Here is a 13,594-nt window from a genome sequence, read left to right as displayed (position 1 = left end):
CCCCCCATCTCCGTCTCCTCCCTCTGCCTGCTGGCACGCGCTTTGGCTGGCCCGGTGCCGCCTGCTTGCCGGCCCAGCCCCCTGCCAACCGGCAGTTCCACTGTTCGGTTGATTTGCATATTATGCTTTTATTATATAGGATTACTGATGAGGAAGCTGAAGCCCATATAAACCAGTTAATTTGAGCCAAAGTTATGCAACTAGAAAGTGTCAGGGGGAAAAAATTCAAATTTAATTCTGACTCCAGAATCACAACTCTTCTACCCATGCTGCCTTTTATGTAAATGTAAAAAACTCTGATTATTTAAACACAATATGGAATAATGGGCTGAGGGAGAGGAAGGAAGATGGGGGAGAGAGGATGTGATGGTGAAGAAGAAGGGTATGCCTCTAGGAAGAGCATTAGCACCAAGGAAATGTACATTTTTTATGTTGAGTATGGGTACATAAAGATTAATTTCAATATTTCCTTCAACTCTTCACATACATTACAGGTAAAATAGACTTAGTAATTTAAAACATTTTAGAGCTTATCTGAATCTCTTTAACTCTGCAAAGTATGAGAAGTTTTTAAAAACCCATATAAATTCGATAGTAACTTATTAGGTAGACTATAATAGAAGAGTTTTTTGCTTTTTCAAGAAACAAAAATTAAAAACCTACTAAAAGTTCCATGATAGTAATGTGAAAAGTGAGAATGGGTCTATGAAGTGGCACATGAAACATGAATTCTCTTTCCACAGACAGTGTCCCCATATTCCTTTCAAATATACAGAAATCCTTGGGTTATTTGAAAGCAGACAGACAACAATAAGGATGGCGAATCTAGCATAAACAGTAATACCTGTTTTATGTCTTCCTTTGAGGCTGGCTTGGAAAAACCCATATAAATTCGATAGTAACTTATTAGGTAGACTATAATAGAAGAGTTTTTTGCTTTTTCAAGAAACAAAAATTAAAAACCTACTAAAAGTTCCATGATAGTAATGTGAAAAGTGAGAATGGGTCTATGAAGTGGCACATGAAACATGAATTCTCTTTCCACAGTGTCCCCATATTCCTTTCAAATATATAGAAATCCTTGGGTTATTTGAAAGCAGACAGACAACAATAAGGATGGTGAATCTAGCATAAACAGTAATACCTGTTTTATGTCTTCCTTTGAGGCTGGCTTGGAAAAGAGTTTGAATTGCCTGTTTGAACAGGGACAATTTGCCTTTATTCCCCATTTTGCTCTTACAGAATGAACAATGTCTCCAACTTCATAGAGGGCTAAAAAAAGGGCACAGGCAAACATCTGAACATGGATGTCACGTATTTTCAATCTCAACATGACAAAGCAGAAGCTGACGTTTCTGGCAGGATGACTATTTTTTCAACATGGTGCTTACAAGTCCTCCTTTTCATCCTGCTAAGTATGCCTTCCCCCAAATGTACCATTTCCTTTCCTTCCACAAAACTATTTACAAGACCTTAATCACAAAGTTTTGGGGACATTATTTTACAAATTTCTGGACAATTTATGGTACACTCTAAAATAAAGTTAGCATATAATATACTATACAAAGTAAAATGAAATCACCTTTGAGCTAACCAAAACAAGGTGGAAAAAAAAATCATTACACCATGTAAAATACCTTTTCCAGGGATGATCTGTGTAGGCATCAGGTTCTCTGGTTCATGGATTTGACTCTTCACACACCTTATCCAAGAGAAAGTCTTGTAGGCAGAACCTGCAAATAACTGATTTGTAGTAACTGATCTCATGGACTCTGGCCCCAAATACCTCAGGAATCCATCACCACTAACCAATAAAAGGATTAATCTAAGGGTGTTAAGGGGTCTGGAGGAGAATCAAGTCAATCCTCACCCTGCTGGAAATTTTTCCTCTTCATCCGGTAGCAATCCACACACACTCCAAACCCACACCGAGGACACACCCAGTGCAGGTTGAAGATGGTGGTGTCACACACATCGCACATTTCTCGAACACCTCTGACAGCTCGCTTCCAAGCAACCTGTCCTACAAAAATCAATAAATCACTTAGTCTTGGGAGAAGAGGGCTTATGAAATATAACTTGAAGGGGAAGGGAGCTGATGTTACTCCTTCCTCTGACTGGAGTTCCCATTAGTTCTGTTCAACACCCAGAGCCCATCTCAACTCCACCCCACCCACAGGCCTCTTCACACCATAAGCAGTTGGGGGGTGCAGTTTTACCCCCTAGGAGATACTCAGGCTCTGCACCCCTGCCCTCCCACCCTTCAATGAGTTCTGCATACCACTGATGTGGGTTAAGTGCCATTGAATAAATCAATAAAAAAAGAAAATAGTAGCGGTTACACTGGAGTTCAGACACAGGTATTACACCACAGTGGTTCTTCATGTTTAGGGTCATGAGACCCTTTGAGAATCTGAAGGCAGCATAGACCATGCTTTCTCCAAAGGAAAAACAAATTGACTCAGATACACAAACGCAACATTTGACATAATCTCAGGTTAGTCACAGATGTCCTGAATCCACACAGACTGCCCATTAAAAACCCCAGGGTGCTTAGGGAAACGGGAGGGAGATGCACATTAATTTAGTGGGGGAACAATAGTCCATAGTTCCTTCATGGGACAGAAACTCGATTTTGTTAGTGCCAGGAATGATGTGGACACCCAAGACTGACTCATACTAACCAAAATATCCAACAGATCTATATATATAAAAGCCCAGTGGCCGGAATGGCAGAACAACCAGAATGACTGGTGGCTATGATGCACACTGCGGCAGCCAACCAGCCTGATCCGGGCCCTGATTGCCCCCCCGCCCCCTCCCCACCAATGCCCCTGTCTGGCCTGGCCCTCGATCGGCCCCCAACACCCCGATTGGGGGCAAGGCCAGCTGGCCAACCGCCCACAGCCCCTCCCCAACGCAGGCCCAGCCCAATGGGTCCTCAAAGGGGTGGGCCGGCTGGACCCCACCCGTGCACGATTTTGTGCACCAGGCCTCTAGTTAAGGCATAATCCAGAATTCTACAAAGTACCATTTCCCATTCCAATGGCCAAGCCCTGATAATGGGGGAAGGGCCTTCCAGAAATGGGCAGGACATATAACCCACTCCCCACCTATGCAGAAATGCCAGATCAGATGATCAAATCAAGTATTAGAAAGTTTCAAGGAGTATAAGCAGAGAAAGGACATTTTCTGGGTCCGACAAAAGCCCAATGTCTGCTGATCAGAACATTCTTTTCTGTGTGTCTCCCTCTCCTGAACAAGACTGGATCAATACTACCACATGCTTGTTCTATGGAGAGTATTTCCCACCCCCCAAGTCCAGTTTGTGGTTAATTTATTCATTCCTCAGACTGACCACAATGCAAATGACCAACTTCATTTTGCACTGAATTAATCCAATTGCTGAGTGAACTTCTGCCATTTCATTATAATGCAATAGCTCACTGTATAATACACAGAGCTTTAAGCATTTTGCAAATGAGATTTTATGAACTTCACCTTGGTCACTTGCATTAGACTGTTTTATTAGAGAACATTCTTGGATCTCTGAGCCACCATTTAATGATTTTTGTCACTGAAACGACAAAGTAAAAGTATAAATGTTGAGCTCAGCCTCCTAATCTCAGGATAAGAGTAATCCCTCTGGGAACATCTTGTGGCATCTTTCAGTATCACTCAAAGCGAGTTACTCTCTCCAACTGACCAGCTGGTTAGAGGAAGTAAAAAGGAACAGAAGACTCAAACAAACAAAGAGAAAAGGTTAATCACATTTAAATCTTTAAGGACAGAGTTTCTTAATTATGCCTATTTCTGTATGAAAAAAAAATGCATTTTCCAGATGACTCACCTACAGTAAAGAAAAAACATCAGTTGCTTTAAACAGCCCTGATGATTTGGGAATGAAGTACTAATATGTTCCAAAGAAGTGTTTCTGTATTTCGATCATTATATACCACCTTCTAGATCAGCAGTCGCCAATCTTTCGGACCGCACGGACCACCAGTGGTCCACAGACCACTGGTTGGTGACCGCTGTTCTAGATCACTTAAAATTTTTTCTTTAAATCTACTACTTTTATTTAAATGTACATAAATAAAGGCACTTTGTATCTCTACCGAAAAAAGAAAACCATCATCACGTGCCTTAAATAGAAGATTACGAGAAAACAACAAGATTCTTTATTAGTGTCTCTGCTACCCAAACAGAATAGAGTGATTCTAAAGCTGCTCTTCTCTTCAGCACGACTTTGGCTGTCCCAGGGCTCACAATTCCATCTCCCCACCTGAATTCCTGCTCCTGGGAATGCCCCATTCCTTGGGCTCTGAAATGCAATAGTGTCAATACCTGTCCAATAAATTATTTTCATTCTTAAGCTAGCTTCAGCTAGTTTCTGGTACCTACAACTAAAAATCTTAAGGCTGTATGGGTAGATGCTTGCACTGAAACATTATTTGCCTATGCCAGTGGTTCTAAACCTTCCTAATGCCATGACCCTTTAATACAGTTCCTCATGTTGTGGTGATCCCAGTTTCATTGTTACAAATTGAACATAATTAAAGCATAGTGATTAATCACAAAAACAATATGTAATTATATATGTGTTTTCCGATGGTCTTAGGCGACCCCTGTGAAAGGGTCGTTCGACCCCCCAAAGAGGTAGCGACCCACAGGTTGAGAACTGCTGGCCTATGCAAAGTCAAAGCTACCCCCCACCAGAGGAATGGAAAGGTTTCACTTGCAACTCTCAACCACTTGGGAAAGAAAAATGATGGAAGAAAATTGAGACTTAACAGACAGATGCCCCTTGGTGCTTCTGGCTGGATACCTCTGTTTTACAGAGGGACATGGACAGACAGAGGTGTGCGACCCACAGGTTGAGAACTGCTGGCCTATGCTAAGTCTGAAAAGCTACCCACCAGAGGAATGGAAAGGTTTCACTTGCAACTCTCAACCACTTGGCAAAGAAAAATGATGGAAGAAAATTGAGACTTAACAGACAGATGCCCCTTGGTGCTTCTGGCTGGATACCTCTGTTTTACAGAGGGACATGGACAGACAGAGGTGTGCTGTCCTCCCAGATGTCATACCCTGACATGTTATGAAGGAGCTCTGGCTCTAATGTGTCACCCACACTGATTGATTCCTATGGTTCATTGGGCTGCCTGATGAATGTGAGAGTGGAGGCCACCTGCACATACCCATAGGAACCTCCACCTATTTCCTTAAAACCTTGCCTCTAACAGAATCATTTTGTTTGAGTCTTGTTCCCATTCTCATTACTGGGACCCAGCACCCCAGACTGATTCAGCAGGTCTTGGGTAGAACCTGTCTATTGTAATTTTCTTTGAAATGTATTCATAATTAAGAACCTTTGTCTTAAAGTAAACCATCCTGAGGCCTCAACCCCTTTTGGTAAGCCCACACTGCTGATCGTTGTACAAATTCCAAAACCACCTCATGTTTACCTTTCCTAACTAAAAAGGAGCTCTACTCCTTTGGTAATCACCCCCAAGTAAACCCCCCCAGATAGGTAACTGGCTCTGATGAAACCAACAGGTAAAATCTGTTACAAAAGGAAAAATACAACCTCATTATGCCAGTCATCTAAACTTTGGGGTTTAGAAAATGAAACCTAAGCAATTAGGACTTAGGTGCCATTCAGGAACAAAAATCAAGTTGGACTCAAAAATCCTACCCACTAAGAGATGCTCTTACTGTGTGGCTCAATAGTTGACATAGCTTCCTTTTCAGAAATCACCATTTGACAGAAGTGGTCTCCAATGTTGGCCAGGATATACTTTGCTGTGTCCAAATCGATCCCCACCACGTTTTTGTTTATAGGCAACCACAAGCCAATTGCTTCACTGTCATACTTGTTTGGAGTTAAGAAACCTTCTACCCGCAACACACCATGTTTGTTGAATTTTAACCTAGAAGAAGTAGAGAAAAAACAGGTGCATTTCACATACACACAAAATTAATTTACAATTTATAGTTACTAATTCAATCAAATTCCTTCCCAGTTTTCTATAATCTGCATGGCTAATTACAGCCAATTGTTATTTGGCAATGTCAGTAGAAAGATAAGAAAAATATTCCCAAAAGACATGGTAGGGAACACCTACCAGACTTGGGGGCAAGAATAATCACAAGTTACCAGAGAAGTAAAATGACCAACAGAAGGTGGTAAATTATCTGATCAGATCTGAATACAAATATTGCTTCAAGAAAAATGCTCAGCAAGGGAAGGCTAACCCTGAACAGTCACTGAAGCCATGACCACGTAGGTATTTAGCACTCACATGAATCCTAGCTGCTAATTAGGGTGCAAGCTCCTAGAATGAGCGGCAGTGTTAAGGTGGGCCTCAGTACCTGAGAGAGAGGAGTAGTAAAAGGCAGAATACTTTCTCAGTATTCTCATTCAATATTTTTGACACCTGAATGTTTTCTCTAAGCTATGTGTTGGTTTTTAATTTATTTTAAATACAACATTAAATGTCAATCTATTTGGAGACACATAGAAGTAGATAGATAACCATAGTGAAATAGAATATAATAGGTAAAACAATCATTAAATTTTATAGGAACCAGAGGTTTGTGTGGCTAATGTAAAGATAAAAATAGTAACTAAACTTGACCTTGCAATAAAAAGGTAGACATTAGGTATGGGAAGGCATGGCAAGGAAACAGGGACCTGGATTTCACTAGTCACCAACAGTTATGAAAAGTCAAGTCTGTGAGACACATGAAGTTGTATTTTAGAAAAACCATTTGCCACCCTGGCCGGCTTGGCTCAGTGGATAGAGGGTCAGCCTGTGGACTGAAGGGTCCCAGGTTCGATTCCGGCCAAGGGCATGTGGCTGGGTTGTGGGCTCAATCCCCAGAAGGGGACGTGCAGGAGGCAGCCTATCGTTCCCCAGTAGGGGACGTGCAGGAGGCAGCCTATCGATGATTCTCTCTTATCACTCGTGTTTCTCTCTCTCTCTCCTTCCCCCTTCCTCTTTGAAATCAATAAAGAAATATATTTAAAAAACAAAACAAAACAACAAAAAAACCATTTGCCTAGAAGAGCACAGAATGAACTGAAAATACACTGGAAGTTGCATAAGAGATGCAAGCTTATTTTTAAGCAGTCCAAAGGAGATATGCCAGTTTTTAACTGATAGCTTAAATTAGAGATAGTCATTATACTAAAAAATGAATTTAAAAGCCATTTCAAAAGGGAAGGAGATGGCAAACTGGGCTTTATCACTGAGACCCTACCCTACCCCCTCCTATTTTGTCTGCAGAAGAAGTTAATGAGAAACAAATTTGATGAGAAAGCTTGTGATAGCCTCAATCTTCACTGTAAACATTGGGGGGTGGGGAGAATTTTTTTTAATTATTATGTTCTTTTTAACCAAAGAAATGAGTTTGTTCTAGTTCTACTAGATTGGCTTCTACTATGTAACATTAAGTAAAAGCACTTTCCCTTTCAAAGAGGTCAAAAATGGGAAAATAGCCGGTCAGTGTGGCTCAGTGGATGAGCACTGACCTATCTTAACCAGGAGGTCAAGGTTTGATTCCCTGTCGGAGCACATGCCCAGGTTGCGGGCTTGATCCCCTGTGTGGGGGGTGGGAGTGGGGGGTGGTGGTGGTGCAGGAAGTAGCCAATCAATTATTCTCTCTCATCATTGATGTTTCTCTTTCTCCCTCTCCCTTTCTTTCTCTGAAATCAATAAAAATATATTAAAGATCATCTATAGCCAGAACAAACTGCTCATTTATATATATAAAAAAAGCAAAAACTAAACCAAAAATAAGACATGGCTGCCTATCTTCACTCAGGATCAAAAATTTAAAGAAAATCAATATATAAAAATGAAAGTTTTTGTCTATAAAATTGGAGATTTAAAAAAAAAGATATGCCTCTTCTTACTGACAAAGGTACACAGAGACAAGCATGCTCAAACCCTACCAGTGGGCATGGATGCAGACGCAACCTTCCTGCAGGGCAATGTGGCAGAACACATGTATCAAAGCCTTAAAATGTGCACACCTAGCCTGGTATTACCACTTTCAGTAATCCTTCCAAAGTAAATAATCAGAAATGTGAACAAGGAAATGATCATTTCTACATTATTTTTAGTGGCAAAAAATATAAAATAATCTTAATACCAACAAGGGAATTGGCTAAGTGAATTACCAAACAATGTTATTATGGGTTCTTACATAGTTATTAAAAAATACTTGCAGAAAAATGTTAACATGATCAAGTGGTTCCTACTATGGAAAGTATTGGGAAAGTAAGATTCAACATAGTATATAGAAGCATAGCTTAGAGATATTGTGAGTTCTATTCCAGACCACCATGATAAAGCAAATATTGCAGTAAAGCAAGTCACACAATTTTTTTTTCCAGTGCACATAAAAGGTATGTTTACATTATACTGACGTCTATTAAGTGTGCAATAACATTTTGTCTAAAATATATGTACCACTATGTTCATAGCAGCATTAGTTACAATAGCTAAGATCTGGGAACAGCCCAAGTGTCCATCATTAGATGAGTGGATAAAAAAGGTGTGGTACACTTACACAATGGAATACTATGCAACTGTAAAAAAGAAGGATCTCTTGCCCTAACCGGTTTGGCTCAGTGGATAGAGCGTCAGCCTGAGACTCAGGGGGTCCCAGGTTCGATTCCGGTCAAGGGCATGTACCTTGGTTGCGGGCACATCCCCAGTAAGGAGTGTGCAGGAGGCAGCTGATCGATGTTTCTCTCTCATCGATGTTTCTAGCTCTCTGTCCCACTCCCTTCCTCTCTGTGAAAAATCAATAAAATATATTTAAAAAAATAAAAGAAGGATCTCTTATCCTTCGAGACAGCATGGATGGACCTGGAGATTATTATGTTAAGCAAAATAAGCCAGTCAGGGAAAGACAAATAACACATGAGCTCACTTATATGTGGAATCTAATGAATAAAATAGGTCTAGAGGCCTGGATACATAGAACAGACTGACAGATCTCAGAGGGGAGAGGGGTGAGGGGGACGGGAAGAGATTAACCAAAGAAGTTACTGCATATATGCATTGCCCATGGACACAGACAACAGTGTGGAGAAGGCCTGGAGTGGGGCAGGGGCTGGGTGGAGGGGGACAAAGCGGGGGAAATGGGGGACATATGTAATACTGTCAACAATTAAAAAAAATACTTTATTTCTAAAAATGCTAACCATCATCTGAGCCTGTTGGAAAAATGGTGCCAATATACTTGCTCGACTTAGGGTTGCCACAAACCTTCAATTTGTAGAAAAGAAAGGAAGGGAGGGGAGGGGAGGGGAGGGAGGAAGGAAAGGAAGGAAGTAAGGGAAGGAGGGAAGGGAAGGAAGGGAAGGAAGGGAAGGAAGGAAGGAGGGAAGGGAAGGAAAAGAAAAGCAAGGCAAAATCTGTGGAGTGCAATAAAATGAGGTAGCCTGTACAATACACTACATAAGTATGCTTAAGTGTATTTATGACGATATAAACATTAAAATGCATTGAAAAGTTAACAGTAGTTATTTGTAGTGGTTTTCCAGAACCTTCAGCATTTTTCTGTTTGTTACTTTTAGAAATAGAAGTTTGTATTTTTAGGCTTCTTTGCTTTAAAAAAATTTAAAAGGGAGAATATGAAGGAAATAATCTTCAGTAAGGTCTAGATTTCCAAACCAGAGATTAAAAATAGTATCTCTAGCCCTGACTGGTTTGGCTCAGTGGATAGAGCGTCGGCCTGTGGACTGAAGGGTCCCAGGTTCGATTCCGGTCAAGGGCATATACCTTGGTTGGGGGCACATCCCCAATAGGGGGTGTGCAGGAGGCAGCTGATCGATGTTTCTAACTCTCTATCCCTCTCCCTTCCTCTCTGTAAAAAATCAATAAAATATATTTTAAAAAAATAGTATCTCTACTCTTTATAGTTCTAGACGAGGAGGGCAGGGGGATATGCTATTGGGCCCAGATTACCTGAGCTTCGCCCCAGATGCCTCACCTTCTAAAGTGAAAGAAGCGACAAAACACAGGCGAATCTTTCTGTTGTTCCTTATCCTTGCGGAGACTGTCCAAGCGACACTCCCGGCACTTGGGCAGCTGTGCGACAATGTTCATGCAGGAGTCATCCTGTACGAAGGCCTCACCGCTCTGCTGCAGCTTTTTGACTTTAGCTGGGTCTGTCAAAACGGACTTCCTGGATGGCGCTAGCAAAACAAAAGATTAAGAAAACGGGACCTCAAATTTTTAAAAAATCACGTCAATATGCTACTGATTTCTATTCAAAAGGCCAGTTTTCCCAAAGGGAAAACTCCTCAATAACTGGTTCAATTGTCATTTCTAAAAATAGCTTAACAGAAGACAACTATGAGGACAATTTTGCCCTCTTTATAATACTCATCTGGTGAACCAATTTGGCCAACTAAAACCCCAAATTTAACAACCAGACTCACAGTTCCAAGCAGTGTATACTTTTATTCACCATCCTAAGTAAGAGAAATATTTCAGGAAGATTTTTCCAAATTAGATACTTAATTCAAACTCACTGCAATATTAGCAATGCACAGAGATAGGTTCACCTCAACAAACACAACACTGTATAAAAGTCATTTTACACACCCCAAAAAAGACTGGTTTAAGGTGTGTTCTCTGCAAAAGCTAGCCATATAAAACCAATAGAAAAGACCTTTTCTCAGGGCCCAAGGGAGCTAGATTCTTAGGCAAATAAATTTTTTATTATCAAACAAATAAATGAAAACCAAAAAACCCCAAAAACTCCTCTTAGGGAATCAGTCTAGAGATGGGTGGGAGAGAGTAGTAGTCTTGAGAGGAAATTGAAAGATCTCAAACCAAAGAAGCTTTAAATAAATAAGCATCTTTAATAATTACCCTAGAAGTGATCTAACCCTACCTCACTTTTAAAGCAGACCTAGAGCTCACTGTAAAACACTAAATGGATGTTGTCAGGCTTCGATTCCTTAAATACTATTATTCAGTTATAGTGAAAGGGAAGATAAAGTAAGAAAGGAAAGAAAATAAAAAGGTCAGTAGTTCAAGCATGGAATTTTAATTACTTAGGTATTGAAATGGAATCATCCTTTGAATTGGACCAGGTTTTCACAAACCATGGGCTAAGAGCCCAAAGGTTATCTTATCTGTTCTGTCCTGGCTTAAAAGAGGAAATATCTAGAAGTAAGCAAGTTGAGCGATCTAAATCTAGCTCTCTATTGAGGAAAGCAATAGTTGATCCTATCAGTGATTCTCAGTTCAAAGCAGAGCCAAGGGGAAAAAAAGCAAGGAGAGCTTCAGAGGACCCAGACATCTATCTGACAGAACAGGCAGCTCTTCACCCCCAGTTTGCTTTAGCTCCTAAGCAGAGCAAGGGTGCAAGAAAGAGGAACAGTTTCTAAATGGGTCTTTCCATGCCCACAAGCAACACAAATGAAAACAACAGAGATCCCAGAGATCCTGGTAGGCTTCTGATAACACCCAGGCCTCAGCCAGAAATCCCAGTAGATGGGATGCACCAGGATATGACTAGGTTTTTCATTCTCTTAAAATCACTTTAGCCCTGACCAGTGTGCTCCGTGGTTAGAGCAGTGGTTTGCATACCCAAGGGTCACAGGTTTGATTCCCAGTCATGGGCATGTACCCGGGTTGCTGTTCTATGCACCCCCGCCCCCCCCCCCCCGCCCCGTGGAAAGGCAACCAACTTATGTGTCTCTCTCATGTTGATGTTTCTCTCTTTCCCCTCCCACCCTCTCATCCATTCTAAAATAAAAATCAATGAAAAAAATATCCTCGGATGAGGATTAACAACTAAAATCCTATAAAATAAAAGCATAGTATGCAAATTGTCCCCTCGACCAGGAAGTCGTCCGGGAGTTCAACCAGGCAGCGGGGCCAGCGGGGGTGGGGGGGTGGGGAGGGAAGGAGGCCCCGGCTGGCAGCGGCCATGGCAGGAAGGGAGGGAGTACCTGGCCAGCAGCTGGCAGCCGCTAGGGACCCTACCAGTGCATGAATTTCGTGTACTGGGCCTATAGTAATAAAATAAAATCACTTTAGGTGGGGCATAGTTGCACAACATACTGAGTAAGACAAAGCTGGATTCCTAACTCACTTATGTACCTACTAGAGGCCTGGCGCACAAAAATTTGTGCAAGAGTAGGCCTTCCTTCTCCCCCACCCCCCTCCCGGCTGCCAGCACCAGCTTCCCTCCAGCACCTGAGACCCGGGCTGGCTTCCCTCCAGTCGCCCACAGGCACCTGGGACCTGGGCTATCTTCCCTCTGGCCCCGGCTTTGTCAGGAAGGATGTCTGGTCTAATTAGCACATTACCCTTTTATTATTATAGATAATTCTGTTTACCAATGCTGAATTTTTATTGTTTGCTCACATAGTATTAAAATACTTTGCCTCAAAAACTAGATAAGTGTGAGAGCTGATAACTCAAAAAGAATAAAGAGTCCTAGCCAGTTTGCTCAGTGGATAGAGAGTATCAGCCTAAGGACTGAAGGGTCCCTGGTTCAATGCTGATCAAGGACACATACCTCCATTGCAGGCTCAATCCTCAGCCCTGGTTGGGGTGCGTGCAGGAGGCAACCAATCAATGTGTCTCTCTCTCACATCGATGTTTCTCTGTCTCTTCCCCTCCCTTCCACTCTCTCTAAAAATCAATGGAAAAATATCCTCTGGTGAGGATTAACAACGAAACAAAAAAGGAATAAAGAAATAGAACAAGGATATGGTTATGAATATTAACTTTCTTTTGGAAATTACACAACTCCTGAGAACAGTATACTCTTATGCAATTAATTTTATGCAAATTAATAGTTATATTAACTTCCTCCTCAAGAATGAAGATGGTTTAGAAGTATCACAGGAAAAGAAAGTTCTTTTTCTAGTCCTCCAATTCTATATCAAAAAGACCCACAGTTCAATCCATCCATCTTGCCTTATAGTTTCAGAGGCCTGCAGTAAAAGCTAGAGTGTGGATATACTCATTTTTTATGTATCCAAATGAATAGTGTTTTGTAAAAGTTATCAAAACCCACACTAATTTTCCCACACAGCTGACAATTATCAAAGGCATTTTTAACTTGTAATAGCTCTGAACCTTTGACACACTGAAGCCATTTAGTTCTCTTATAAGAGAGCTTCTGATAAACCATCATTGAAATGCATCCTCAAACTTAATATAAGTAATGAAATACAGTGTGCCATTTTCTCTATAGTAACAGTATTCAGTTTTAAAGTGTGGGTACAGCAGGGCATTGTTCTTAAGCCAACAGACTCTGCAGGGTGGTTTGGCCCTATTCTTAGCATCTTGAACTAAACATCCCTTTTTTAGAGGTAGTGATGCAATTCTCTTTCTTTTAAAAAAATTTCAGATCTGAACTACCTATGTGAGTATAAAGTATCAATCACCTCTTACACTTTCACCTGGATGTCACAGAAAGATGTGTTGGGCCCTAACCGGTTTGGCTCAGTGGATAGAGCGTCAGCCTGCGGACTCAAGGGTCCCAGGTTCAATTCCGGTCAAGGGCATGTACCTTGGTTTCGAGCACATCCCCAGTGGGGAGTGCA

General features: G+C 41.3%; 1 protein-coding gene across 1 annotated transcript in view; it reads right to left on the bottom strand.

The window, feature by feature from the left end:
- The window catches only part of KDM3A (lysine (K)-specific demethylase 3A), a gene marked incomplete at its 5' end in the record, with an annotated part of 63,634 nt that overhangs the window by 21,252 nt on the left and 28,788 nt on the right, over positions 1-13,594 (bottom strand). Inside the window, 5 exons of the mRNA XM_005858407.2 lie at positions 1,145-1,272; positions 1,638-1,733; positions 1,871-2,023; positions 5,719-5,933; positions 10,012-10,216. Coding sequence (XP_005858469.1) covers positions 1,145-1,272; positions 1,638-1,733; positions 1,871-2,023; positions 5,719-5,933; positions 10,012-10,216 — 797 coding nt within the window. The remainder of the gene's footprint in view (positions 1-1,144; positions 1,273-1,637; positions 1,734-1,870; positions 2,024-5,718; positions 5,934-10,011; positions 10,217-13,594) is intronic.

Source organism: Myotis brandtii, unplaced genomic scaffold, assembly GCF_000412655.1.
Source record: "Myotis brandtii unplaced genomic scaffold, ASM41265v1 scaffold1172, whole genome shotgun sequence".
Taxonomy (NCBI): domain Eukaryota; kingdom Metazoa; phylum Chordata; class Mammalia; order Chiroptera; family Vespertilionidae; genus Myotis; species Myotis brandtii.
Note: the sequence above shows the minus strand (reverse complement) of the source record. Positions and strands in the feature narration are given on the sequence as shown.